The 22,886-nt window shown below is 40.5% G+C and overlaps 1 protein-coding gene across 2 annotated transcripts in view; it reads left to right on the top strand.

Moving 5' to 3' along the window:
• Positions 1-19,894, top strand: part of ABHD12 (abhydrolase domain containing 12, lysophospholipase) — a 33,272-nt gene extending 13,378 nt beyond the window's left edge. For both annotated transcript variants that reach the window (XM_079968900.1, XM_079968901.1), the window contains exons 2-13: positions 2,519-2,643; positions 3,544-3,649; positions 5,290-5,409; positions 5,811-5,841; positions 6,250-6,295; positions 8,251-8,380; positions 9,106-9,143; positions 10,032-10,111; positions 12,165-12,247; positions 12,729-12,807; positions 15,908-16,035; positions 17,233-19,894. In XM_079968900.1, coding sequence (XP_079825026.1) covers positions 2,519-2,643; positions 3,544-3,649; positions 5,290-5,409; positions 5,811-5,841; positions 6,250-6,295; positions 8,251-8,380; positions 9,106-9,143; positions 10,032-10,111; positions 12,165-12,247; positions 12,729-12,807; positions 15,908-16,035; positions 17,233-17,272 — 1,006 coding nt within the window. In that variant the 3' untranslated portion in view covers positions 17,273-19,894. The remainder of the gene's footprint in view (positions 1-2,518; positions 2,644-3,543; positions 3,650-5,289; positions 5,410-5,810; positions 5,842-6,249; positions 6,296-8,250; positions 8,381-9,105; positions 9,144-10,031; positions 10,112-12,164; positions 12,248-12,728; positions 12,808-15,907; positions 16,036-17,232) is intronic.
• Positions 19,895-22,886: the final 2,992 nt, after the last annotated feature.

The following is a 22,886-nucleotide window of genomic DNA, read 5'->3' as shown; positions in this document are numbered from 1 at the left end:
ATCAGTTCACCATTTAACAAGAGTTTTTGTCAGGTTTGCCCATCCTTGCAGGTGAGCAAAACTGGTCAGTCCTGTCGTTTATTATAGGCTTGATGGCTCTTGAGCTCCTCCTCATGCTTGCCATAGGTTAGAAGTAGAATCAGAATGTGTGGTGATTGTAAGGCACTCATGGGCAACCTCGGCTCTGGGGGCCACCTGTAACCCGCCAAGCCTCTCTGTCTGATTCTTGGGACTTGGCCCTCACCAGCCCTGCTTTGCCACCCTCCTTGAATGGCTGGAATATGTCCTTGAACTAGGACAATGCTTGTGATTGCCTGGATGGACAATAGAGAAGGGTGTGTGCAGAAATGAGCTTACTGTACAAAGATAAATTTACATTGGTTGCTCTGGCCGCACCTAGCATTGGCATGTCATCTCCTGACAATTGCCTGGAAGAGAATGCAGCTCTCGGCTGAAAAAAGATTCCCCACCTGTGATATAAGGGGGACAAGCATACCTGTATTAGAGGATATCAAATGGGTTTAAGACTGCTTTTTAGCAACAAACCTGTACTTCAGTTCTGATGATGCTTTTCTGTGTATTTTCTACCTGCCTGAACATTCCCCTTTCTGATATTTTACAAAATACTAAAATACTTGTGTTACTGTTACATGTTCTCCGGCAGAAAAACATGGCACAGATGTTGCAGGTCTGCAGCAGCTTCCTCACCCTCCATGTCTCTTAGTCCTAGGCACACTGAGACACAGTACTCTGGGCCTCTCCCTTAGACACCTTCAGATGCCTCTGGCTGCGAGGTCTGTTTGCAAGCTCACAGAAGCTTCAGTGAACTAAGTTAGACTGCAGCTGCCATATAGAAAGAAGCCCCCCCCCCCACTTGCTGGTTAAAGTCTTGGGATGACTCTGACGATCCATGACTTCTTAGATCCATCTGTGTTTTGGCAGTCAACTCTTCTATGGGAAAATGTGGACTAAGCCTCTTGTCCATGGCTTTCTTTTCTTGAAGCTAAAGAACTATGCAACTAGTTTGGGATGCATAAGAGGGCCTTGGGCATATATTTATCATGTAGCCACCATCCTGCAATAAAATTTGCCCTTGAAGCTGCGAGGAGTTTCCAGAAATGTTTGTGATGTTGCATGATGTCTTATCCTTCAAAGAAGAAAAGTTTTAAAAATAATTCCAGTAGGCATACTCTTGTACATTCGCCTGTGTATTGTATTTATTGGTGCCTGTTGACATTTCTATTGTTATCCTCCTCAGCTTATGCTAGTTTATTCCTATCTGTATTAGTAGTGGTGATAATAAAAACCACACGCAGCTTCAAATTCACTTGTTAAGAAATACCAAAATAACTTTCTTTAGCGTGCCCAAACCTGAATATTCCAGTTTATGAATTAAGTTCAAATTCTAATACACCAGGAAACTAGCAACTTAGATTGTGTGAGGAAATTCCCATATATCCTTAGGTCTTTGTTCCAGACTTCTATCTCTTTTTTGTAATTGTAATAACAGGGTGTTTTTGCTTTTCTAGTTCTGTGCGTAAAGCTGGATGCTGCTGAAATTATGCTAAGAATAGTTCCAAGTAAGACAGAACAGTTTCCCAAATGTAATTAGACTGACACTTATGAGTAAGCTCCATTTGTAGACAGTTGGCAAGCAGCTCAGATATATCTGTTTCCCCCCAATGCATCTTTGTGTGTAACAGTACCAGGGCAAATCATGACACTGACAGATCAGGAAATCTCTCTCGCTTCCCCCCTACATTTTAAAGAGACGCCTCACTTCATCTCTTGCCTTCTGCATCCTCCTGTCAGCGTAATTTTTAAGCTTCCTGGTCAAGAACTCTCTGTGCAACTCTTTTCAAGGGGCCACGTAAAGTGATGGCAGTGTATAAATAATAGAAGTATCCTCAATGCTGGAACTGTCTATGCTGTGCTTAGAAAAATGGGAAGCTATTAATGTTAACAATACATGTTTTAAAACAGATGACTGTAGCTATGTATTTGAGCATGGAAGTAGCCTGAACTTTCAGCAGCAACTCTACAGTTCTATGATAAAAAGGTAAAGGTACCCCTGCCCGTACGGGCCAGTCTTGACAGACTCTGGGGTTGTGCGCCCATCTCACTTAAGAGGCCAGGGGCCAACGCTGTCCGGAGACACTTCCGGGTCACGTGGCCGGCGTGACATCGCTGCTCTGGCGAGCCAGAGCCGCACACGGAAACGCCGTTTACCTTCCCGCTGGTAAGCGGTCCCTATTTATCTACTTGCACCCAGAGGTGCTTTCGAACTGCTAGGTTGGCAGGCGCTGGGACCGAGCAGCGGGAGCACACCCCGCCGCAGGGATTCGAACCGCCGACCTTTCGATCGGCAAGTCCTAGGCGCTGAGGCTTTAACCCACAGCGCCACCTGCGTCCCTTACAGTTCTATGATAGTACCCACTATATTCCTGGCAGAGTAGATCTTGCTTCACAAGTGTCTTGAATGTAGTGTGAAATTATATTTTCCCCTCCTCTTTTTCAGGAGACATGGAATGTGGTTTCGATTGCGGAAGGTAGTAATCTGGTTGTTGGGAGTGTACATAGCCATTCCATTTCTAGTAAAACTTTGTCCCGCTATTCAGGCAAAGCTTGTCTTCCTAAATTTTGGTAAGAATCCTGCTTTTCTCTCTCTCCCACCCTCTCTCTGTGTGTCTTAAAACCATGTGGACATTTTAATATACAAGTTCCTAGTTTTTTATACAATAGACACCATCTAGACTCTAGCATTTCCAACTTGTGTGCATGATAACTCTCCTATCACATGCATATGAGAATAAAAAATTAGGATCTGCAATCATTTTGCATAGCCACATGCAACTTTCTCTCCATTGCTGTTCCCAGCAGTAAAATCCAGTGTCAGATTTTATATAATGATAGATAGAAAGAAAAAGAAAACCAAGATCTATGTTTGTTAGCATCTGCCTGTATTTCATTACTTGCTCATGAAGTGCTGATAGAGGAAAAGCTTGATGCTGCCTGGAAATTTTGTTTGTTTGTTAGCATCTGCAGTGAATGTTCTAGTACCAGTTAGTGAAAAAGCAATTGTTCCCTGCCTGCTCTCTTTAGTGACATCTTCCATGTTGTGCTTGGTTATGATCATATTCTAAAATCTGTGCCTGCCTGATAGTAGAAAATTCACTGTCAATTTTCTCAAATGTTTTGTATACAGTATGGGAAAACTGTCACTTAGTGGCACTGTCTTTCAAACTGTCCTCCATTCTGCCCTTCAAATTTAGGTCTCCAGGATTTTTGAAATAATATTTTTAAATTATCTGTTCTGATTCTTGGAGATAGGGCAGCCACTTTGTATCTGTTTTGACAATAAACCATTACAGTTAATAAGAACACTTCCTTCATGAAATTTGAAAATGCCATCGCTAATGCATTTTAATTTTAGTGCAATAACCATTATGAGGTTCTGTATTAAAATTATTTTTTGGTGAAGGGTGTTTGGTCTCAAGCAGTAGGTAAACGGAATGTAAAACTGATATTTATTTTCTTTCTCAGTGAGAGTACCCTACTTCATTGACTTGAAAAAGCCTCAGGACCAAGGTCTGAACCACACCTGTAACTACTACCTACAACCAGAAGAAGATGTGACAATTGGAGTCTGGTAAGGAAAGCTTTGGCACTCCCATTATCCACTGGAGTCCATTTTAGCCTATGTAAAGAGGCTGTGCTTTTGATCCCTTTGTTGAGAGAGCTTTCAGTAACACCATGCAAACTCCTGCAATTGTTGCTTTTTCTGTGTGTGTGGGAGTATATAATTTGCTGCTGGGAATGCAGTGTTTTCTTTTGAAAGATACACTGTTCTCTGGGCTGCAGCTAAACTAAATTGAGCAATTAGACCAAAATGCAATGAAGACTGGTGATACAAAGCTGACAGTTTAGTTCTGTAATGTTGAAGGTCATGTTTTAGAGAAGACCTAAGAAAGTGAATCAACTTGGTGTGGGATTGCTCCAAGGCACAAATTAAAAAGGTGAAAAGGTGATTGCCTTGGAGCAGCTTGCCTCTGTTAATTTTTTTTTGTAATAGTACCTGTGTTGGCTCCTAGACCTAGAGCAACTTAGTTCATTGATTTTGTGCTGGTCCATAATAAAAAACAAACGAAAAATTACAAAACTAGATGGCAAAAAAGTTTTTCAACCAAAATATTGTTAATCAAAACTCAGTGGTGATTTATCTTTTAACTGAAATGAAGTATTGTCCTAGTTCATGGAGAAAAACATAAGCCTCAAGTGACTTTTGGCGTCATTGGGTTTTTTTTCTGAGGTGCATGATTAATATGAGTGGGTGCATTTGATTTATGGTAAATCACCATGTTGTAAGATCTCTTGCAGCAAGCAGTTTTAAATTCTCTGCCAGAGTTTTTTCTGGCTGTGTCTGGTTTCTTCATTTTCCTTCTGTGAGAACTTCCTTAACTGCTCACTGAGTGATACAACTATAGACTTCAGATACTAATGTGCCCCACATTATAGTGAAAAGCTATTAACTGCCAACACTAAAACTTTTGTGATTTGGATCAGCCCAAAACTACTTTGTTTTGCTGCTGGTGTGCTGCCAAAGCTTCCAGTAGCTCTTGAGGGGAGGGTTGTTACTGTGTATGTGTGTATGAATTGTAAGGTGTTTGTCTGAAAAGTTAGTCACCTGTTTTTAAATATTCAAGGGACTAATTAATAAATGATCAATAATATTTCTATAGTTGAAACTGGTAGGATGGTTGTTCCTTATATAGGAAGTCAAAATTCAGTAGTAGAGCACATGCCTCCCACATGCATAATCTTGGATCCATCCCCAGCATCTCCAGTTTAAATTGGATCTCAGGTTGGTGCAGTTGGGAAGGACTTCAGTCTGAGAGCTGCTGCTAGGCAGAGCAAACAAATACTGGGCTAGATGGACCAGTGAGCTGACTATGTATGTTCATATATGGTCACTTGACCATGGAAGGCTTGTCCTAGAAGAACAGGCACATTGTTCCTGACCTCTCATAGAAACTGAGGACAGGAAAACACATTACAAAGAAACTGGGGTTACTGCAGCCCAATGTCTAGTTCATTCCCCCACCTTGTATAATGTCTAGTTCAACTTGACCTGTATGTAGATGTTTTGGCTTGGTCAACATGTCACGTAAAACCACAGTTAAAGTTTAAGCTGTGTTTTAACTCTGGGCAGCCTAGGACCTCAGTACATACTGCCCAGACTTGCGCCCTGGGAGGGTCACAGTTTTTCCCTGATTTCCCATTTCCTTCCAGGCATACGGTTCCCACAGCTGTATGGAAAGATGCTCAAGGCAAGGACCAACTGTGGTATGAGGATGCTTTGGGTTCCAGCCACCCTGTGATCCTTTACTTACATGGAAATGCAGGGACTAGGTAAGAGAGAGATAAATGAAGGGGTGAGAAGGAGGATAACCTGTTGTTTCTTTTGGTTTATATTGGGTGAGGGCCAGCCATGTCACTGGGCAGGGCAAGGCAAGCTCACCTTTGACCTGCAGTTCCTTACAGCACAATCTTATACATTTCTACTGAGATGTTCTGTTTAATTCAGTGGGGCTTATTCTCAGTTAACTGGGTATAGGATTGCAGTTTTTGCATGCGTTTAACTATTCCATTCAGCTTCAATGTGCTAATTTGACTGAACCATGCTCAACTAGCTAGTCTTGAAAAGAAAAAGGTCCTCCTAGTTGTATTGAAAGATCAGGGAAATAATGTACCAAAACCATATGTCTTGGGGCTTTAAAACTAATGTGTGATTTTCCAAATTCTTTTAATAGAGGAGGGGATCACCGTGTGGAACTTTACAAGGTGAGAAAAGCAGTAATATTAGTCAAATGACCTGAATACTACTATATGCAATTCTGTTAATAGCTTAGCTATCTAAGCTTGCTTCCAGAGGAGTTTCTCTTTATCTTCTATAGTTTTTGTGAGGAACAGCCTTAAAGTGCTAGTGCTGTAATAGTAATCAACTCCTAGCTATGCATCTTTAGACACTACCTCAGGCTGCTTATGTGCTTTACAGAATCTCAAGTGGTAAAACCTGTTCTGGAATGGTTTTGTTTGCGTGTTCTCTACCCTTGTAAAAAAAATATTTTTTTGCATGGAAATATGTAGTACTGGGGAGAAGAATTATGATAACAGGAAAGTATGTATCAATTTATTGTCCTTTTAAAATACTTCATAATCTTAATTGTGACTGTTTGCCTTCTGTTATAGGTTTTGAGTTCTCTTGGTTACCATGTGGTTACATTTGATTATCGAGGTGAGATTCTTACGCTTTTGTCCTGAGCTGGCATCTGTTACTCATGCTAACAAATTGTAACTGTTATCCTATTGACTGATGAATAAAAGTCTATTTCATAAACTCTTTGAAAATCCAGATGACATGTTATTACTTTTCTAGGGGCTGTATCCTTGCTTACTACACTCACCAAATGATTCCTGCAGTCTGCTCTGTATGTGGGGCTTCCCTTGCACTTGATCAAGCAGCTGCCGCTAGTGCAGAATGTTGAAGCATGCTTGCTTGTAAGCAAATAACGTCTGTGCTCAGAGATCTGCACTGGTTGCTGATTTGCAACTGGGCCATGTCCAGCGTGTTACTATTAGCATTTAAAGCCCTTAACAACTTGGGACCAGTTTACATGCGAGATTGAATCATAGAATCATAAAGTTGGAAGAGACCACAAGGGCCTGCCTCATATATGCCGACTTGATAGTTTTGATCTCTAGAGCTGGCACTGTTACAGGTGCTGCAGAACAGCCTTTTTGCATTTGTAAGAGACTGATATCTTGGTGTGACAGTGCCTGCACTTTGGAAACTGCCACACACAACTTCCCCTGCTTGTTCTTCTGCTGTGTTGTGCTGAGCCATGGTTTGGTGTAGCATGTTGTGTGAACCATGGCTCATATTTTAGCTCTCTCCAGACAAACAGTGAGCTGTAAACCATGGCACAGACTTTGATTATAGCTTGTCATTTGTTGGAAGACAGCGGAACCACAAGCCCAGGTTCAGATGACATGCAACGCCAAACCATGACTTAGTTCAGCACAGCAGCAGAATGACTGAGGAGGAAAGCAGCCATGATTGGGAAGCCTGTATCTTTGCCCCAAGCCATATTTTGGCCTAATCTTAGAGTGAGGTTCACCTCTTAAGATAGGCTTTCGATTTATTTTCACCCTGCCTTTTTAAACAATAGAACTACAACTAGAGCTTTAAAAATGCAAAAGAAGTCCTAAAACACTACTTGTACAGAACCTGTGGCACTCAGTCGCTTTAAACAACCAATAATAATAATTTCCTAAAGACCTGCTTGATGAGATTAGACTCTTGCTGAGAACGATGTTCCACAGAGATGATCCCGTGACTCTGAAAGGCCCTGTGTCCTAATGGCTTTTATTGAGGGAACATGGAACGAGGTTTTGTTAGAGAACATAATGTGACAGCTGTTGCAGATAGAAGAGAAGCTGCACAAAGCTCACTGCTCTGCCCTGCAGCCATTCAGTGCTGGGTGTGACTGAACTCTTTCTCAGCAGGCAGGTGTTCTTCTGTTTCCTCTCCCTTCCCTAGCCGATAGACTTGGATAAGAAGGGCAAAGTTTAAAAATACTACTTTTTTCAAACTAGTTCCATGCGCATTTAAGCAGTGTTAGGTGGAAATCTCTGGAAAGCAATGACAAGTCTGATAGAGTAAGAAAGTAGAATGGACTGTACTTCTTCAGAATATTGGGGGGGAGGGGCTCATATTTTTGAACATTTGCGTTGTTAAAACTCACTGCAAAGCAGGACAACAGACACAAGGATGGGTCAGAGTCTTCCTTTCTGATGATCTAGTGTTCTGTTTGAAGAGAGTTCATCTGTTCACAAAGGGCATTTCCCACGTACAGTCTGAATTGGTACCATTCATTTTACAGTATTATTCAACCCCCACAGTTGAACTCTTGGAGGGTTTGCCTCGGAATATTTCAGGCTATAATAGAACCAGACTGAGTAAAAAGATTCTAGGACTTTAGTTTTGGTATTCTGCCAGTTCAATTTTTCTAAAGTGGGTATCTCAGCTAGGTCCAGGGTGTTAAAAGACAATTAAGAACTGACATTTTAAGTTGCAGTGCCCTGGGCCACTCGGTTTATTTGGCCTTAATTCAGACATGAAACCAGAACACTTTATTTTGATTGGCTTGAAACATGATTCCTGGAATAAAGTAGCTTTTCTCTTCGTAGGCTGGGGAGACTCGATAGGCACTCCCTCAGAGAGTGGAATGACCTATGATGCTCTTCATGTTTTTGACTGGATAAAAGCAAGAAGTGGAGACAATCCAGTGTATATATGGGGACATTCCTTGGGCACTGGGTAAGGCCAGATTGCACAAAGCAATCGTTTAATATATGAGGCTGTGTTATTACAACACATTGCATTTGAGACAACAATTCGATGCTGAATACAGTAATTGTAGTCTGAAGTACTTTCTGTTGGATTAGCAGTGAATTAAAATTAATTGTTGTGGTTTGATTTTTGTGTTTACTCTTTGAACAAATAGTGAATCATAGTATGGATTATATTGCGTAGATAATGGAATTCAAGAGAATATGAATTGAAAATAAGATAGAAGGAACCTACGATATAAGGAACCTATTGGAGCAGCATCTCCAGTGAAATTATAATGGAGATGTGTCAACCTAAACTCTCTTCTTTATTTGTTCCTTTTATTGGGACATGTCTACAGTGCCAATTTATTCCCATTTCAAATCTGCATTATTACGACTGCCAGCCAGCCAGTGAACTCTGCAAACTAGATACCCATAGTGTCTCACAGTGAAGAAATTTTGATGATATCACAGAACTAAAGATGCACCTCTTAGTTGTGGTGTATAGTCTTGCTCTGGGTTTTGTGTTTTTTCCTGTAGGCATTCCAAAAGGCTGAGCAGCACTTGGTAGTGAGATTACATAGATGGGGGTAAACCCTGCTGGACAAAGTAGGACTTACTTTTCAGTAAACATGGGTGTGATTGGGTTGTAAGGAAGATGATACAATTTTCTGTAATTGGTATCTTTAATTGTAGATTTTATTTTTGTAGAGTTGCAACCAATCTTGTAAGGCGTCTTTGTGAGCGAGGTAAGAGAGCTATATTTTGGTGATGTTATCAAAAACCATTTCATATCATCCCAACTTCCTGCTGTCTTTCAAAATAGATTAAAAGGATTACTGTAATTGTGTTTAGCAGTAATGATTTTTTGAGCTCTAAAAACCTTTATGGGAGTTTTAAAATAGATGCAGGTGAACTTTTATTATCATTTTTAAAGGCTATAGGATTTATATGGTCTTGGTGCATCTGTCTGTCACTTTTCAGCAAAAGTAGGACTGAGAGCTTAAGCCATATATACATCTACATGTTTAATTTTAGTCTGTGGCATTCCGTGTTGCAGAGATTCTAGTTGCCATCAAAGCTGGGGGAACATATTAGTAGAAATGCTCTGTTTCACAACTTTCTGTTAGTCTCAAAGCCTTTGATTTCAATTGAGTCTGCTGACCTTTTAAAAATGTAATCAGTTGGTGCCCTTTCAGGCAGAGGGGTGAGGAAATTGAGAATATTGTCTCGTTTCTGATCAGGTGAACATGTTCTTGAATTGCAGCTCATGTTTCATTCAGGCTCTGGATTCATATTCTGCTGTATCATTCAAACACCCTTTCATTTAAGTGCATTATACCAAACATTTGCTTTGCAGCTTCCATATCTTGCAGTGGGCATAGCACAGAGATTTATTTATTACATTTATATTCCTCCTTTCCTCCAAGGAGCTCAAGTTGGTGTAAAGAGGTCTCCCCCTCTCCATTTTATTCTAACAACCACCCTGTGAGACTAGTGACTAGCCTAAGGTCACATAGTAAGCATCAGAATTTGAACCCTAGTCTCCCACACCCTAGCCTAGCAATACTAATCACCAGTGACCCTCCTTAGTGTCTTAAATGGACAGCACTGAAGTTCTGTTATTTGTTTTTCAGAAACTCCCCCTGATGCCCTGATACTAGAGTCACCTTTTACGAACATACGTGAAGAAGCAAAAAGCCATCCTTTTTCAGTGGCAAGTACAGATTTATATGCTGGATCTCTCATCTTTTCATGTGTGATCTGGCATCTGGTAAAAATGCATATGTATTTGTTCACTTGAGAATTCTAATTGTACCTGAAGTCTGTTGGCTCATGAGCTAGCTAGCCTTTGAAAATTGAGTATTGTCTTTTCCATGTTCTGGAAATGTTTTTTCTTCTGCAAGAGCTTTGCCAATCCACAGAGGTACAAAAAAATTCCATGTCAGAAGCACACTCTGCAAATGCATTCCTAATACATTCCTAATAGTACAGTAAAATTGAAGCTTTGATTCCGATGTTATTAAGAGATAGTGTAGAAATTAAAGGTAATATGCATCAGCACTCAGAAGATGGGGTATTGCACTTCTCGGTTTTTCATACTGACTCGCAAAGCTGGGATAATCTATCAAGGAGCTCTAAATGCATCTTGTATGCCTGCAACTGGGTCTTATAAACCATCATTGTTTTGAGGTTACTCTGAAATGTAAACGGGTGTAAGCTACACCCTCCAGGTATATATATTTTCTAAAGAAGGCCTTGCTGAGCCTGTGAAGAGCCATACATCCTGGGAACGCCTGGTGCCATTTGCACTAATATCCCTGTGAGGAGTAATTGTTGGTGCTTCACTTGTTGGCTGGGGAAAATGTAAGCTGCTTGCTGAAGTCTTCCTTTCTAATATGTGAGTGTTTTCCACTAATGAGGGAGGAGTGAAAAGGAGAGTCCTCCTAGCATAGTGTGTCAAATATTAGAACTAGATTGAAAAGCTAGGATTGGAGAAGAAACCTTCATCCTCCCCAATTACTCTAACCCATTTTTTTTTTTAAAAAAATTGGCTGTTTAGCTTGATGCATCTCTTCTGTCCTCATCAAAATACTCCTCAACAGGAAATGATCACCAGGGAATGAGGTGGCATCAGTCCTTCTCTTGAAAGGAAGAATTGAAGTCCGCTTTCCTATTTGCTTCCCACTTCTTCATTGAAGCAACTCCTGAATTGGCATCCAATGGAGAACTGATATTCCCTTTTTTTCTATTATACGAATGAGCTGTTCAAGCGCAAAGAGCAGGGTGTAAATATGTCTTCTCAATACATTTGGCCCCACCTTCTCCTCCCTGATAAGAACTGAGCTAATGTGTGCAAGCTGTTGATATTATGACCAACTTTTCAGTCTAAACCATTCACAGAAATATTAAGTAATAGAACAGATTGCACCTTTTTTTAAAGTAATTTAATTGAAGATTTTAAAACCATCACCTTCTGATGGTTGCAGCACATTTAATTTTTAAAAAATGCTTCCACAGTCTGCATTGTTCTCAGTGGCATAGCGTGGGGGGTGCAGGGGGGCTGGCCGCACTGGGCGCAACATCTGGGGGGGGCCCACGCTCGCCGCCTCCAGAGTCGCCGAAGAGCCTCGGGCGCAGGCTGTAGCAGAGCCCCATGTCTCGCGGAACCGACGAGCTGTGCGCGCGTCCGGGCTGAAGGCGTCTGGCAGGCAGTGGCTCTCAGCGCTCGCCACGGTCCCTGCGCGTCAGGGCCGCGGAGGGCGTGCCAGGCAGCCCCTCCTCACAGCCCCGCCGCCGCTGCGGCTGCTGGGCCATGTTGCATTTTCCTCGCCTCTCTGCCCTCCTCCTCCTCCGGGCAAGCGGCGTCGTTTGGGCGGCAGCGCCAGCGGCAACTCGCCTCAGATCACCTGACACGGACCCGCTGCCGCCGCCGTGGCTACCTTACCGTAAATACCCCAGCCCAGGCAGCAGCAAGAAGAAGCTGGCAGCGGCGGCAGGTTAGGGGTTAGGGGCGCAAATTACTTGCCTTGCCCCGGGTTAGGGGGCGCAAATTACTTGCCTTGCCCCGGGTGCTGACAACCCACGCTACGCCGCTGATTGTTCTACCTGTTCCTACCTGTTCCTACCTGTATCTGCATTGTGACTACCTGTGTGACTATAGTCAATTTAGGGTTTGGTATTTTTTTAATTGTTCAGAAATAGCCAAAATCTTCTAAAGAAACTTCAATACTCTTATCACTCACATACTTGTGAACTTTTTTTTTCAGATTTATAGATATTTCCCAGGATTTGATTGGTTCTTCCTTGATCCCATCACATCGAGTGGAATTAAGTTTGCAAATGATGAGAAGTAAGTAAATCTCTTGAATGTTCTTTGTCTTTGTCTTTCTGACTGAGGCTTTTCCTGATAGGTTTCTAAATCCTGAGAATCAGAAGCTGCTGTCTCATCCCTGAAGGCTTAGTCCACTTCAACCAGCTTCTCTAGGTCAGCTACCTTGGTTTCAAGGGATCAAATTGTGCAACTTAGTGCCAGGAGCTAATTTCACCAAGTACACCCATAACTTCTGCCTAGTAGGCATGTGACAATCTCAAGCTCACTGGATAGCTTCTACAGTCCAGCTGTTTTGCTGCCTTCATTACAGAAATTTTTGTTTATAGAACTTGTTGACTTAGAAAGTTGGGATCTATAAGGCCTACTTCATTTTTAACCAGAATTTTTTTTATTATTTTAAATAAAACTTCTTGTTCTGCGTTACACAGACTTAAGCTGTAGATATTCTGAATTGGTGGACTTCTAAAAATTCATATTAATGTTGTGGTTTTTTTTACAGCGTGAAGCATATTTCTTGCTCTCTGCTAATTCTTCATGCTGAAGATGATCCTGTAGTACCATTTCATCTTGGAAAAAAGGTGTGTTTCCTTACCTTAAGCTCCCCCCCCCATCTCTGCTCGTAAATATCCTGAATGAATTAGAACTGGGAGAGCAACCTCAAAGTGCCAAGTGACTAGAGGAGAAACTACAAATGACATGTTCGAGATGGCTTGGTTTCAGTTTATCTATTTTATTAACTCCCAAACAGAAGGACTCAAATCGCCTGTTTCTCCCAACTTCAGTGAAGTTTGTTGGCCTGATAATGAAACAAGTGTTTCTATCAGTACATGTTTATATGACCAAAAATATACTTTCTGTTGTCCATATGGTTTGTAACAGATTCTCTGTTTTGTTTCTAGAAAACCATAAAAACTCTTACAAAAAACCTGGAGAGCTCTTCGGTGTACAGTAGAGAGGGCCATGTTTAATTCCAGGTTCCATGGACCAAACTAACCCTAAACCCTGTGACTGGTTTAGATAAAAACAGCTTTGGATGGAAGCTATTTTCATAGTGCCTAACATTTTCCTTGCCTGCTGCTTTTACACTGCAGCTCCCTTTCGGCAAGCTACTGGCAAAACTGCTTTTCCCTTCAAGGAGTAGCAGCCTTTATGGTTCTGTTCTATACACATTTGCATGGAATGTGAAATTCAGCCCTGGGCCAGGGCCTGGGCTAACCAGAACAGAACTGTGAGCAGAATCTGGCTTTGTATGAACCTCCTTTTTATTTCCTTTCCTGTGCTTTCCTTTGCCACAATCCAGAACAGTCCATCATTTAGCTGCCCTGTATTGGCAAAAGATTATAATATTGGCAAAAGATTATAAAGGTAATTTCTGGATTATTTCAAATAAAATAGAAGTTAATAGGGATTTGTTATTTTCGGGAATACTGGGAAATAACAAAGTAAAGAGTAATAAGCAAGAGTTGTACAAGATTATGATTCTACCTGGAATGCCAGTTATTGCTTTGGGATGGAAAGAAAAGGCCAAATGGAATATGGAAAAATGGAATGATTATGTTTTTGAATACGTACAATCAGAAATATTCACACAGATAGTGGCAGAGGATAGGTGGGAAAATAAATGCCAAAGAATCACAAATAAATGGGCATTTTACAGGAAATGAATAGAAAGAGGGGAAGCCAACCCTAACATACAAGCTCGAATGAACAGACTGTGTACATGGATAAAGATATGAAGAAGGAAGGCCTGACGGGGGGGGGGGAGGGCTGGAGTGGGGAGGGAGGAAAAAAAAAAAAAGTAAACCGCATGGTATTTTGAATTGATTTTGTTATGTAAGCCTTTTTTCCAGAAACCATATATATTAATGTTATGTAGTTAGGCATTGTAGTATGAATGAATTTTGTTCTGTATTCTTTGTTTTATAGAATATATATAATAATTTTATGTTACTAAGCAAATTTAATAAAACAGAAAAAAAGAAAGAAAAAACAAACAAACAAACAAAAATTAGCTGCCCTGAAGCAAATTTTGTTTCTCTGTATGGTGCTCACAGGGCTCCGCACAGATGGCTCCTAAAGTTGCTGGGCATAGTTGGCTCCTAAGAGGCGGCAGCGAAAGGGAGGTGCCAAAAATAATGCTGCATATACATGACTGCAACTTTTGTACTCTGCACTAATTAATCTTGAGTAATTTCTGCTGCCCAGTTTGTGCTTCAGTCTTGAGGGGGTGGTAGCTATCCCATGTCTAGGGTGAGAAGCTCTTAAGCCAGCTCTCTGAGGGCTCAGACTTCATGGAAATCGCCTCTTTATCTGACAGACAAGGACATTATCCCTTCAGGAACAGTGTGATGCAAAACAAAAATAGGATGAGTTTGGAACTAGGTTTTGCTGGTACAAATTGCTGCAGCTGGACTCTTGATGGGGACAAACTATCACCAGGACTAACTAACTCTGGTACTTAAAAGCTGCCCAGACAAGGTTCCAAGGTTCTTCTATTAATTTTACGAAGGTCCTTATCAGCTTTGGTCCAGGACAACTTAAGGACTGCCAGATCCCAGATCCCATGTCCCAGTCACAGAGGCTTTGTGAGAGTCTCTGTTGGTAGTCCCCCATGGCTCAGATGCATGACTTGCAGCTACTAGAAGCCATGTCTTTAATGTAATGGGACCAAACCTCAATAAAAGTTCCTTGTTCCAGCAGCATTCAGTTTTATGATAAAGCAGTTTTAAAGTTTGTTTTTATGTATACTGTTCACACATACAAACGATTAAGTGGTACATAAGCATCTGACATACCGTATTTTTCACTCTATAAGACGCACCAGACCACAAGATGCACCTAGTTTTTGGAGGAGGAAAACAAGGGAAAAAATATTCTGAATCTCAGAAGCCAGAACAGCAAGAGGGATCGCTGCGCAGTGAAAGCAGCAATCCCTCTTGCTGTTCTGGCTTCTGGGATAGCTGCGCAGCCTGCATTCACTCCATAGGACGCACACACATTTCCCCTTACTTTTTAGGAGGGAAAAAGTGAGTCTTATAGAGCAAAAAATACAGTAAATACCTATCCTTCAAGTGGACTTTCACTTGAGAATCAGTTTGACTCTCCACAGCATGTGTCAGAAAAAGATCAGGCTCCACAGTCAAATCTTTGTTTAGAAAAGATAACATGGGTTTCCTCCCTTGGAAAACACCTGTTCAAGAGGCCCATGTTGCATATATTTGTGTACACAAGTCATGAACAACTGAACTTTGTGCATGTTCATTGTTATACAACATTGGAAGAGTTTCCATTGCTGCTTAAAACTCAAAGCTCTTTTTAAAAAGATTTCTGAGCAACAGATGTGCAACTTCACATATCACAGATCCACATATCACAAACCTGTGGGTTCTGATCTCTCCTTCAATCCATAAAGTCACATTTGAAAAGTACTTTGAGACTTTGCCCCTTCAGCGTTCTTGTAACTACCCAGTTTCAAGTAGAACAGAATGGTCAAAGCGTGATATAACCAGCTGACATGAAGTAAGTATGATTGTTTCTTGGGCACAGAAATTGCCGTGCAGTAACTGGTGCTTAATTAGCTACATCTAATATAGTTACAGAAATAGACGTTGTCACTGCTCTGTATTGAGGGGCTATCCATTTCATTAACTTGCATTTGTTTTGAAATGTCTTTTACAGCTATACAACATTGCTGCCCCATCTCGGAGCTTCCGTGATTACAAAGTACAGTTCGTTCCATTTCACACAGACCTAGGCTACAGGCATAAATACATCTACAAGAGCCCAGAACTACCTCGAATATTGCGGTAATTAAAAGGGTCACTCATAATCTGTGTTCTGCTGTTTGCACAGGCAGATGCAATTGAGCTGTACAACATAAAGGGTGTGTGTGTGCGTGTGCTTATTCTGGAATAATTTCCTTTGTTTTCCACTTTACCCCAGAGGTTTATTGTAGGACCCAAGCACAAAAGCACATCATTGCTAGTAACTGCTGATTAAATTGGCAACATTTTCCAAATGACTTGGGTGAGACTGAGGGCCAAATGAAATATGATTGGTGCAGTCATGCATGTTTGCGTGTCTCCTCTTTTTACAATGCATTTAAAGCAAGGAAGGATGGCAGGTTTGGGTTTTGCATAAAAATGGGTGTGTGGGTGAGAGTGGCCAATCCGTCCCCCTCCTGCCCTCTTGTCTTGCCTCCTTTTGATCTGTCACTTCACTTGGGGCGCTTCTTTCTCACCCTGGTTCACATCCAGTATCTGAGCAGGTACAGGAGAGGGGAAAGGAAGGAAGCTTGGTAGTAGAGCACATGCTTTGTATGAAAAGGTCCATTGTTGCAGTTAATTGATGAATAGCCTGCTGCATGTACATCAGAGTGACTTACAAACATATCATAAAAACAATCCTTAGTATCTTAGAAGTAGGGCTGGGAAAGAGCCAAGTCTGAAACTCAGGGTGCTGCGTTCCTAAGGCAGGGCAAGTTTCACTCCCTATGCATCCTTTTGACATTATATTCATACATCTTCTCTCATCACCCCTGTCAAAAGCAACACACCCTTGCTTTAAATGTATAAGGGGGGTTGACATGTGAATAAGCAAAAAAAGGCTGCACCCCAGAACCTCAAGGGCTTTTTTGTGTTAAGATTTTTATTAAAAGTTTTTTGTAAAACAGTTAAGACATAGAAAACTAATGTAAATAAAAACAAAAACAGCTACAAACATAATTTCAAGTTTGACAGCTTGGTAAGACTATGTGTATGTTTGTGTCCCTTCATCTGTTGTGCTTGTTTTTTAAATATCATGATCCCATCTTTGAAAGAGAGCGATTGCTCTGCAATGTAGGGCATTTAAGAGTATCTAAGTGGGAAAACTTAAGTTGACCGGAGTTCTGAAATCTACTGGCCTCAGAAGGGCAGGTGGGAAGAAAATGGATGAAGTTGAAGTACCAAAACAACTGACACTGCTGATACATATGTGTCTGTGTGTGTATTTTTCCCTCTTAGGGAATTCCTGGGAAAATTGGGACATGAGCATCGTCACTGAGGACTAACTGCATGGTTGACTTAAGTTGTCATCTACAAGAAAAGGTCTGCCATTCTTTTAAACCTAGACACTGAATAAGTCACAGATTCCTGCTTCAGTCTTAATGCATACACTTGGAAACCCAGCCTCTGGGGCGATAGAGATACGAAGAAAAGAATGTAGCTGGCTTGTCTCTCTCCCTCTCCCCACAAGCCCCTTCTAAAGAACAAGAGAACCAAACAAATCAAAACAACTAAGTTCAAGCACAAGAAGGACTTGGCAAAAACCTTTCAGAAGTTATGAACATTCCTACAAGTGTCTGTTCGGCCGCAACAGCTTTTTAGAACACAAAAAACCCTTGCACTCGGAAACGCAAATGAACTGCAATTGTCTTTAAAAATGTTAACTGCTATAATATTTCAGTGCTGCATCTAGTTTACCTGAGTTGCAGGTTGCTCTTTTAATAGAATTTAGTTCAGTGAGGAGTTTCCCTAACCTTGTCAACTGCAGAGTTGCTGAATATGGTTGTTTGGTTCTGAAATTCATTTGAGAACTTTCAAGAGATCAGGATGCTTTCAAGAAAACATTTCAGAATGCAATGAAGGATGTTTCTCCTTTAAAATGAGGCAACTATTTAATAGTGACTAAGCTTCTCTTTCTCTGTTGCCTTGCTTTGAAGTTTCTTAGTTGTCTCCCACATATAGATAATATATAAAAATCTTTATTATACCTCATATACAGAAACATCCTCTTTAAGATTCTTTCTTCCTTTGATTTTAAGATTCTTTCTTGTCTCCAAACCATTTTATTTAGATGTACAGGTTCAATGGGTGATGTGAGATGTATTGAATACAAATTGCACCCTCAAAAGTTGTTTGAAAGACTCCTTCAGTAAATAGAAGGTGTCTATACTTTGTCAAGAATGGGTGGAGATTTTTTTTCCTGCTGTGATGAAGATGTCTTCCAGTCTCCTCTAGAGACATATAAGCACTTTGGGGATGAGAAAATTGGTATCATTTTTCATAATCATGATCCTTCATACCCCTACAGCCCTTTCATTTCCTTAAAAAATAATAATACTCAGGTACATTAAAGCTGGTCAAAAGTTTTCTGTGAGAGAAATTACATCAAAATACTTTAACCTGAAGTTCTCATCTGGTAAATTGCGTTGGTTTTCACTGGCAATAAAACATTTGCTCTTACTTTCCTTAACAGCAAAATATTAGCAATTATATTTGAAAGTCCTAATTTTTTTCAGACCAAGCAAAGGCATCAAAAGTGAAAACAAAATTCTTTTTTTGCATAAAATATTTAGTTTGGCATATATATATTAATTAAAAGCTAGAGGTGTATGAAAACTTCCTGACCAGCCTTGAATGTTTCCTTCAGTTGGCACATGCCAGGAACAAATACTTATTTTTCTTTTTATTTAGTTGTAGCAAAACAGTCCTGGCCTGAATCGAAATTTTAGCAGGCAGCACGATAGTAAATTAATAGTAACAAATGCTGAATCTAAAATTCATATTCCTTTCCCTTATTGGCCTTGGCCTTATATACCTCATGATGATTCGGTCTCATTATGGCTGCTGGAGTCCATTTTTGATGTGTAAAAAATTGACACATTTAGCCATTATGTTGTTGAATTTACAGATTTTTTTTTTAAAAAATGCATTAATCCATCCATATTGAGAAGAAGACAGTAAAGACCACTTTAGTAACCTTTTGGAGGTGTTTAAAGGAGATGCTACATAGTGCAATACCTTAAGAGTTCTGATGACTTGCAGTTCACCATGGCTCTTAACTGAAAACTGCCATTCCTTCCCCATCTCACTTGTATCAGGGCTTCTGCTTAAACCAGACGCGAGTTCAGCATGCTCTTCTTCAGGATTCTCAGTCCACCATTCATGCAGGCATGGCATGGCAGACAATTTGAGACATTGTGAGTAGGAATCAGAGGGCCAGGGGCAGTTTAGCTGTTGGGTCCTAACAGACTGATTTACAGTAGCTCCAGGTTTTGTGTCATTGGCCCTGAACTGTTTCATTCCACAAACATACAAGCATTTGGCCTAGTAGTCTTAGATATTAGTGTTCAGAAGTGAATTATTCAGCCTGAAGTGTATTAGAGAGCAGTGTTTGCTAATATTGTCTGTATATGGAATACTCTGGTTTTGCATGCATCAAAGAGTTGTATTTTAGAGATTATCATACTTCCAAAGCAGACAGTAGCTTGTTCTTTGCAGTGAGACTTTCTGCTGTAGTGAGATCTACCAAGATTTTGATTCACCATAACCTCTGAGCAAATTGTGCCACATATACAATCCCATCTCTTCCCTCCTACATTCCATGTGCTTTGGTTTACTACACTAACAAGGACAGAAACACTTAACTTTGCCTTTCTTGTCGAAGCAAACAGAATGTTCCATGTAACGCCGCTGCTGCTATCGCCCACCTTAGTGTCGGTAAAAGTACAAACCAATGTGGAAATGTCACCTCCTCCCATGCAACAAAAATTAGATTCCAGCGCATGTATCAGTGCTGTTTATCCCGAGACATATGTTCCAATTATTAGGCCAGTGATACACATTGAAATGGAAATGTTTATCTAAAAAGTGTGTAGTTTTAATAAAACAAATTACTTAAGAATTTTTGTAGTAGTAGCCTTTTTTAAAAAAATAAAATAAAAATTATGGGCTTCTGGATCTGCCAAGGAAAATACTATCAAAAAGACACGTAGAATTTAAAATGGTGGCATATTGGATGGGTTCTAAATAATTGTGCATGGAATTTTGCTTATAACTGGACTTTCTGCTTCAGCCTTTGGGGTTACAGGTTAAGGAACCCTCTCAAATGCTGTGGATGTGGGGGCGGGATTTGGGGGGGAGGGTGCAGCTGGGTATGGATGGGGATCTGGGGCAAAGAGGCAAGCAGAAATACCTTCTGACTACTCAAGGAAATATTAGATCCTGCCCATTGTGATTTGTCTGGGGCTAATGGCAGAACAGAGATAGAACTTATTTCTTTCAAAGCTCCCCTGAGCAGCAGAAAAGTACTAAGTTGCCAGCAGCATGTGATTCATCACTGCCCCAAGTCTGACAAACTCATGTGCTCCGTACTTACAATGGACTTCGGATTTCTGTTTCGTAGAGTTGGTATATATACTGTGATGTTTGGCAACCAATTTTCAATATGAATGTAGGGTTGCGAGTTTTTCTATTCTCCATTTGCTGAGTGACTTCCTCTCTTGTCCTTTGAAATTGTGGATTGCGGTCCATGTGTTTAGCTGTTCGTTATAATTTCTGTAGCACTTTACATTGTGAAGTGTCCTACAATCATAATCTTTATTGGTACCCACATTTGTCCACTTGTGTTGCAGCTTTAAACATACTGCCCAAGGAGCATCTTACACCACAGCATAGCTTTGGGGAGGTGGGGCTGGAAATATCCTCTGCTTGAAATCTGAGCTAAACAGACCAAGAGTCTGATTCAATATAAGGCAGCTTCTTATGTTCCTATCTTACTTTTTCATGGCTGCCTCCAAGGAATCTTGGGAACTGCAGTTTGGGGAAGTCCCTACACCTCTCCCTTTCACAACGGTTGCTTGAGACAAGGGTATATCGTTTGGATATACTGACACAGCTAACATTTACCAGAAACCTAGTTTTCTTGAAGTATGTGAAAAGAAGCTTCTGGATTTGTTAGTTTTTTAAAAATTTGTTTAATCAGTTTTTTCAATACAAACAACCACCACAAAAACCACATACAACAAAAACCACAATAACACTAATAACACAATTTAACAAATCAGATTTGAGTACTGATATACCTATAACTACACCTTTTAAACAATATTTCCCCACCTCTCCTCCCCTTACTTCCCACCACTGTCTGCTTTATCGCTCAAGTATTCCTTCCAGATTTCTTCATATTTATCCATTCTTAATTTGCGTTGACATGCAATTCGTTCGTATGTAGCTAGTCTGTCCATATTTGTTAGTTCTGTTGCAAGTCTTGTGACCTCCCGTTGACTGCTATCTGTTTACAAAGAGCTGCAAGCAAAATGGAATACTTCTGTGTTCAGTAATGATCCGTCCCCTGGTGGCAGAGCTATGTAATTGAGGATTTAATACTCTGTTGAATTCCTACCAAAGTGTACACTCCAGGAAAAGTTAGTGATGACACACACACATCTTGGGCTCTGTTTCTGAGCCTGATGACACTACTAAGGGCTAACATTTATTGTGGCCCAAGATTTTCTGGACACGAGCATACTTGGTCAGATATATTAAATGGCAGATCATACTTAAACATATAGAGGAGTTTGAGAGGTGGGGGTAGATAATGCAACAGGGTCAAGCCATCTCTATTGCTCATTTCCTTCAAGCAGGACATGAATGAAACAAACCTTTCCTGCTGGTGTTCCCCATCAGCTGGATTTCGGAAGCCTGATACTGGATGTAGTATATAGCCATCATGAGTGGTTGCTATTGAAGGACCCTCATTAAATTGTTGTTAGTTTCTTTTCAAGGCAGCCAAGTCCACAATTTAACTATGCAGTGTGTGAAGAAGGACTTCCTTCTATATAGGGTTGCCATATTTTGAAGAACAAAAAAGAGGACACATTTGCCGACTTGTACTTTTAACTATGGATCACTATGATGAGACTCATTTTACATACCCATGAAAATGAGGATGTGTCCTGGAAAAAGAGGACATAATGGCAACCCTATATACGTCCTAATCTTCCAATAGACTTCACTGGATGCCCTTTCCCCTCAAATCCTTTTCTCCATTCTTCTCATTAGGATAAGCCACCCTGTTAAGAATATTTTGATGTACAGGTGCCCGTTATATGAAAACCAAACTAGCAGAACTACTGGAGATTATGCTGGCACTCCTTTTAAAAAAAAAAAAAGCCCTGCTGAATCCCACCCAACGTCCATTCACAGTCAGCACTGTGTCCGTGTAATGCAATAGTTCTGTACAATGCATACGGAAATAAAGAGCAACTACAATGGATGGCTGTGTGACTTTTAATAATTTTGAGAGCACAAGAGATTGACAGTAGTATATCAAACACACACATACACAAACTCAAAATCTCAAAAGTTTTGAAAGTGCTATGAGAGTGACAAACAACATTTATTTTGCAAGCAATGGACCATTTTGGTTAAGTCAGAGATCTTCATTAATGATCCAGTTCTGCTACTCCAGCCCACTCTTGTCTGAAGAAATGCCATCTTTGCAGTACGTTAATTACTAGGTTGGGTTTTTAGGCCATATAAACAAAGTTGCATTGCAAAGTGGGAATGTCTGCATGTGACGTTTTATGCAGGACAGTGCTTTATCATTAGAGAGAGATGTTCCTGATTGCTTAAAAGTATATTTAAATAGACATAATGAGAAACACTCAAGAGCACAATGTCATTCCCTTGGGTTGTATCCAGCTGAGTTGTTAAACACATTGAAAATAATAGACTGGAATTAGTAATGTCCATTAATTTCAACTGTCTATGCCAATGTTAGACACAACCCTCTATTTGGAGTTTTAGATGGACACATGAGGACAAGGCACACAAATACTGACCTGTAATCAAACTATAAACCGTTCCATCAAGGGTGAGATTAACAGCATTAA

Source organism: Podarcis cretensis (assembly GCF_951804945.1).
Source record: "Podarcis cretensis genome assembly, chromosome: 3".
Classification (NCBI taxonomy): Eukaryota; Metazoa; Chordata; class Lepidosauria; order Squamata; family Lacertidae; genus Podarcis; species Podarcis cretensis.
Note: the sequence above shows the minus strand (reverse complement) of the source record. Positions and strands in the feature narration are given on the sequence as shown.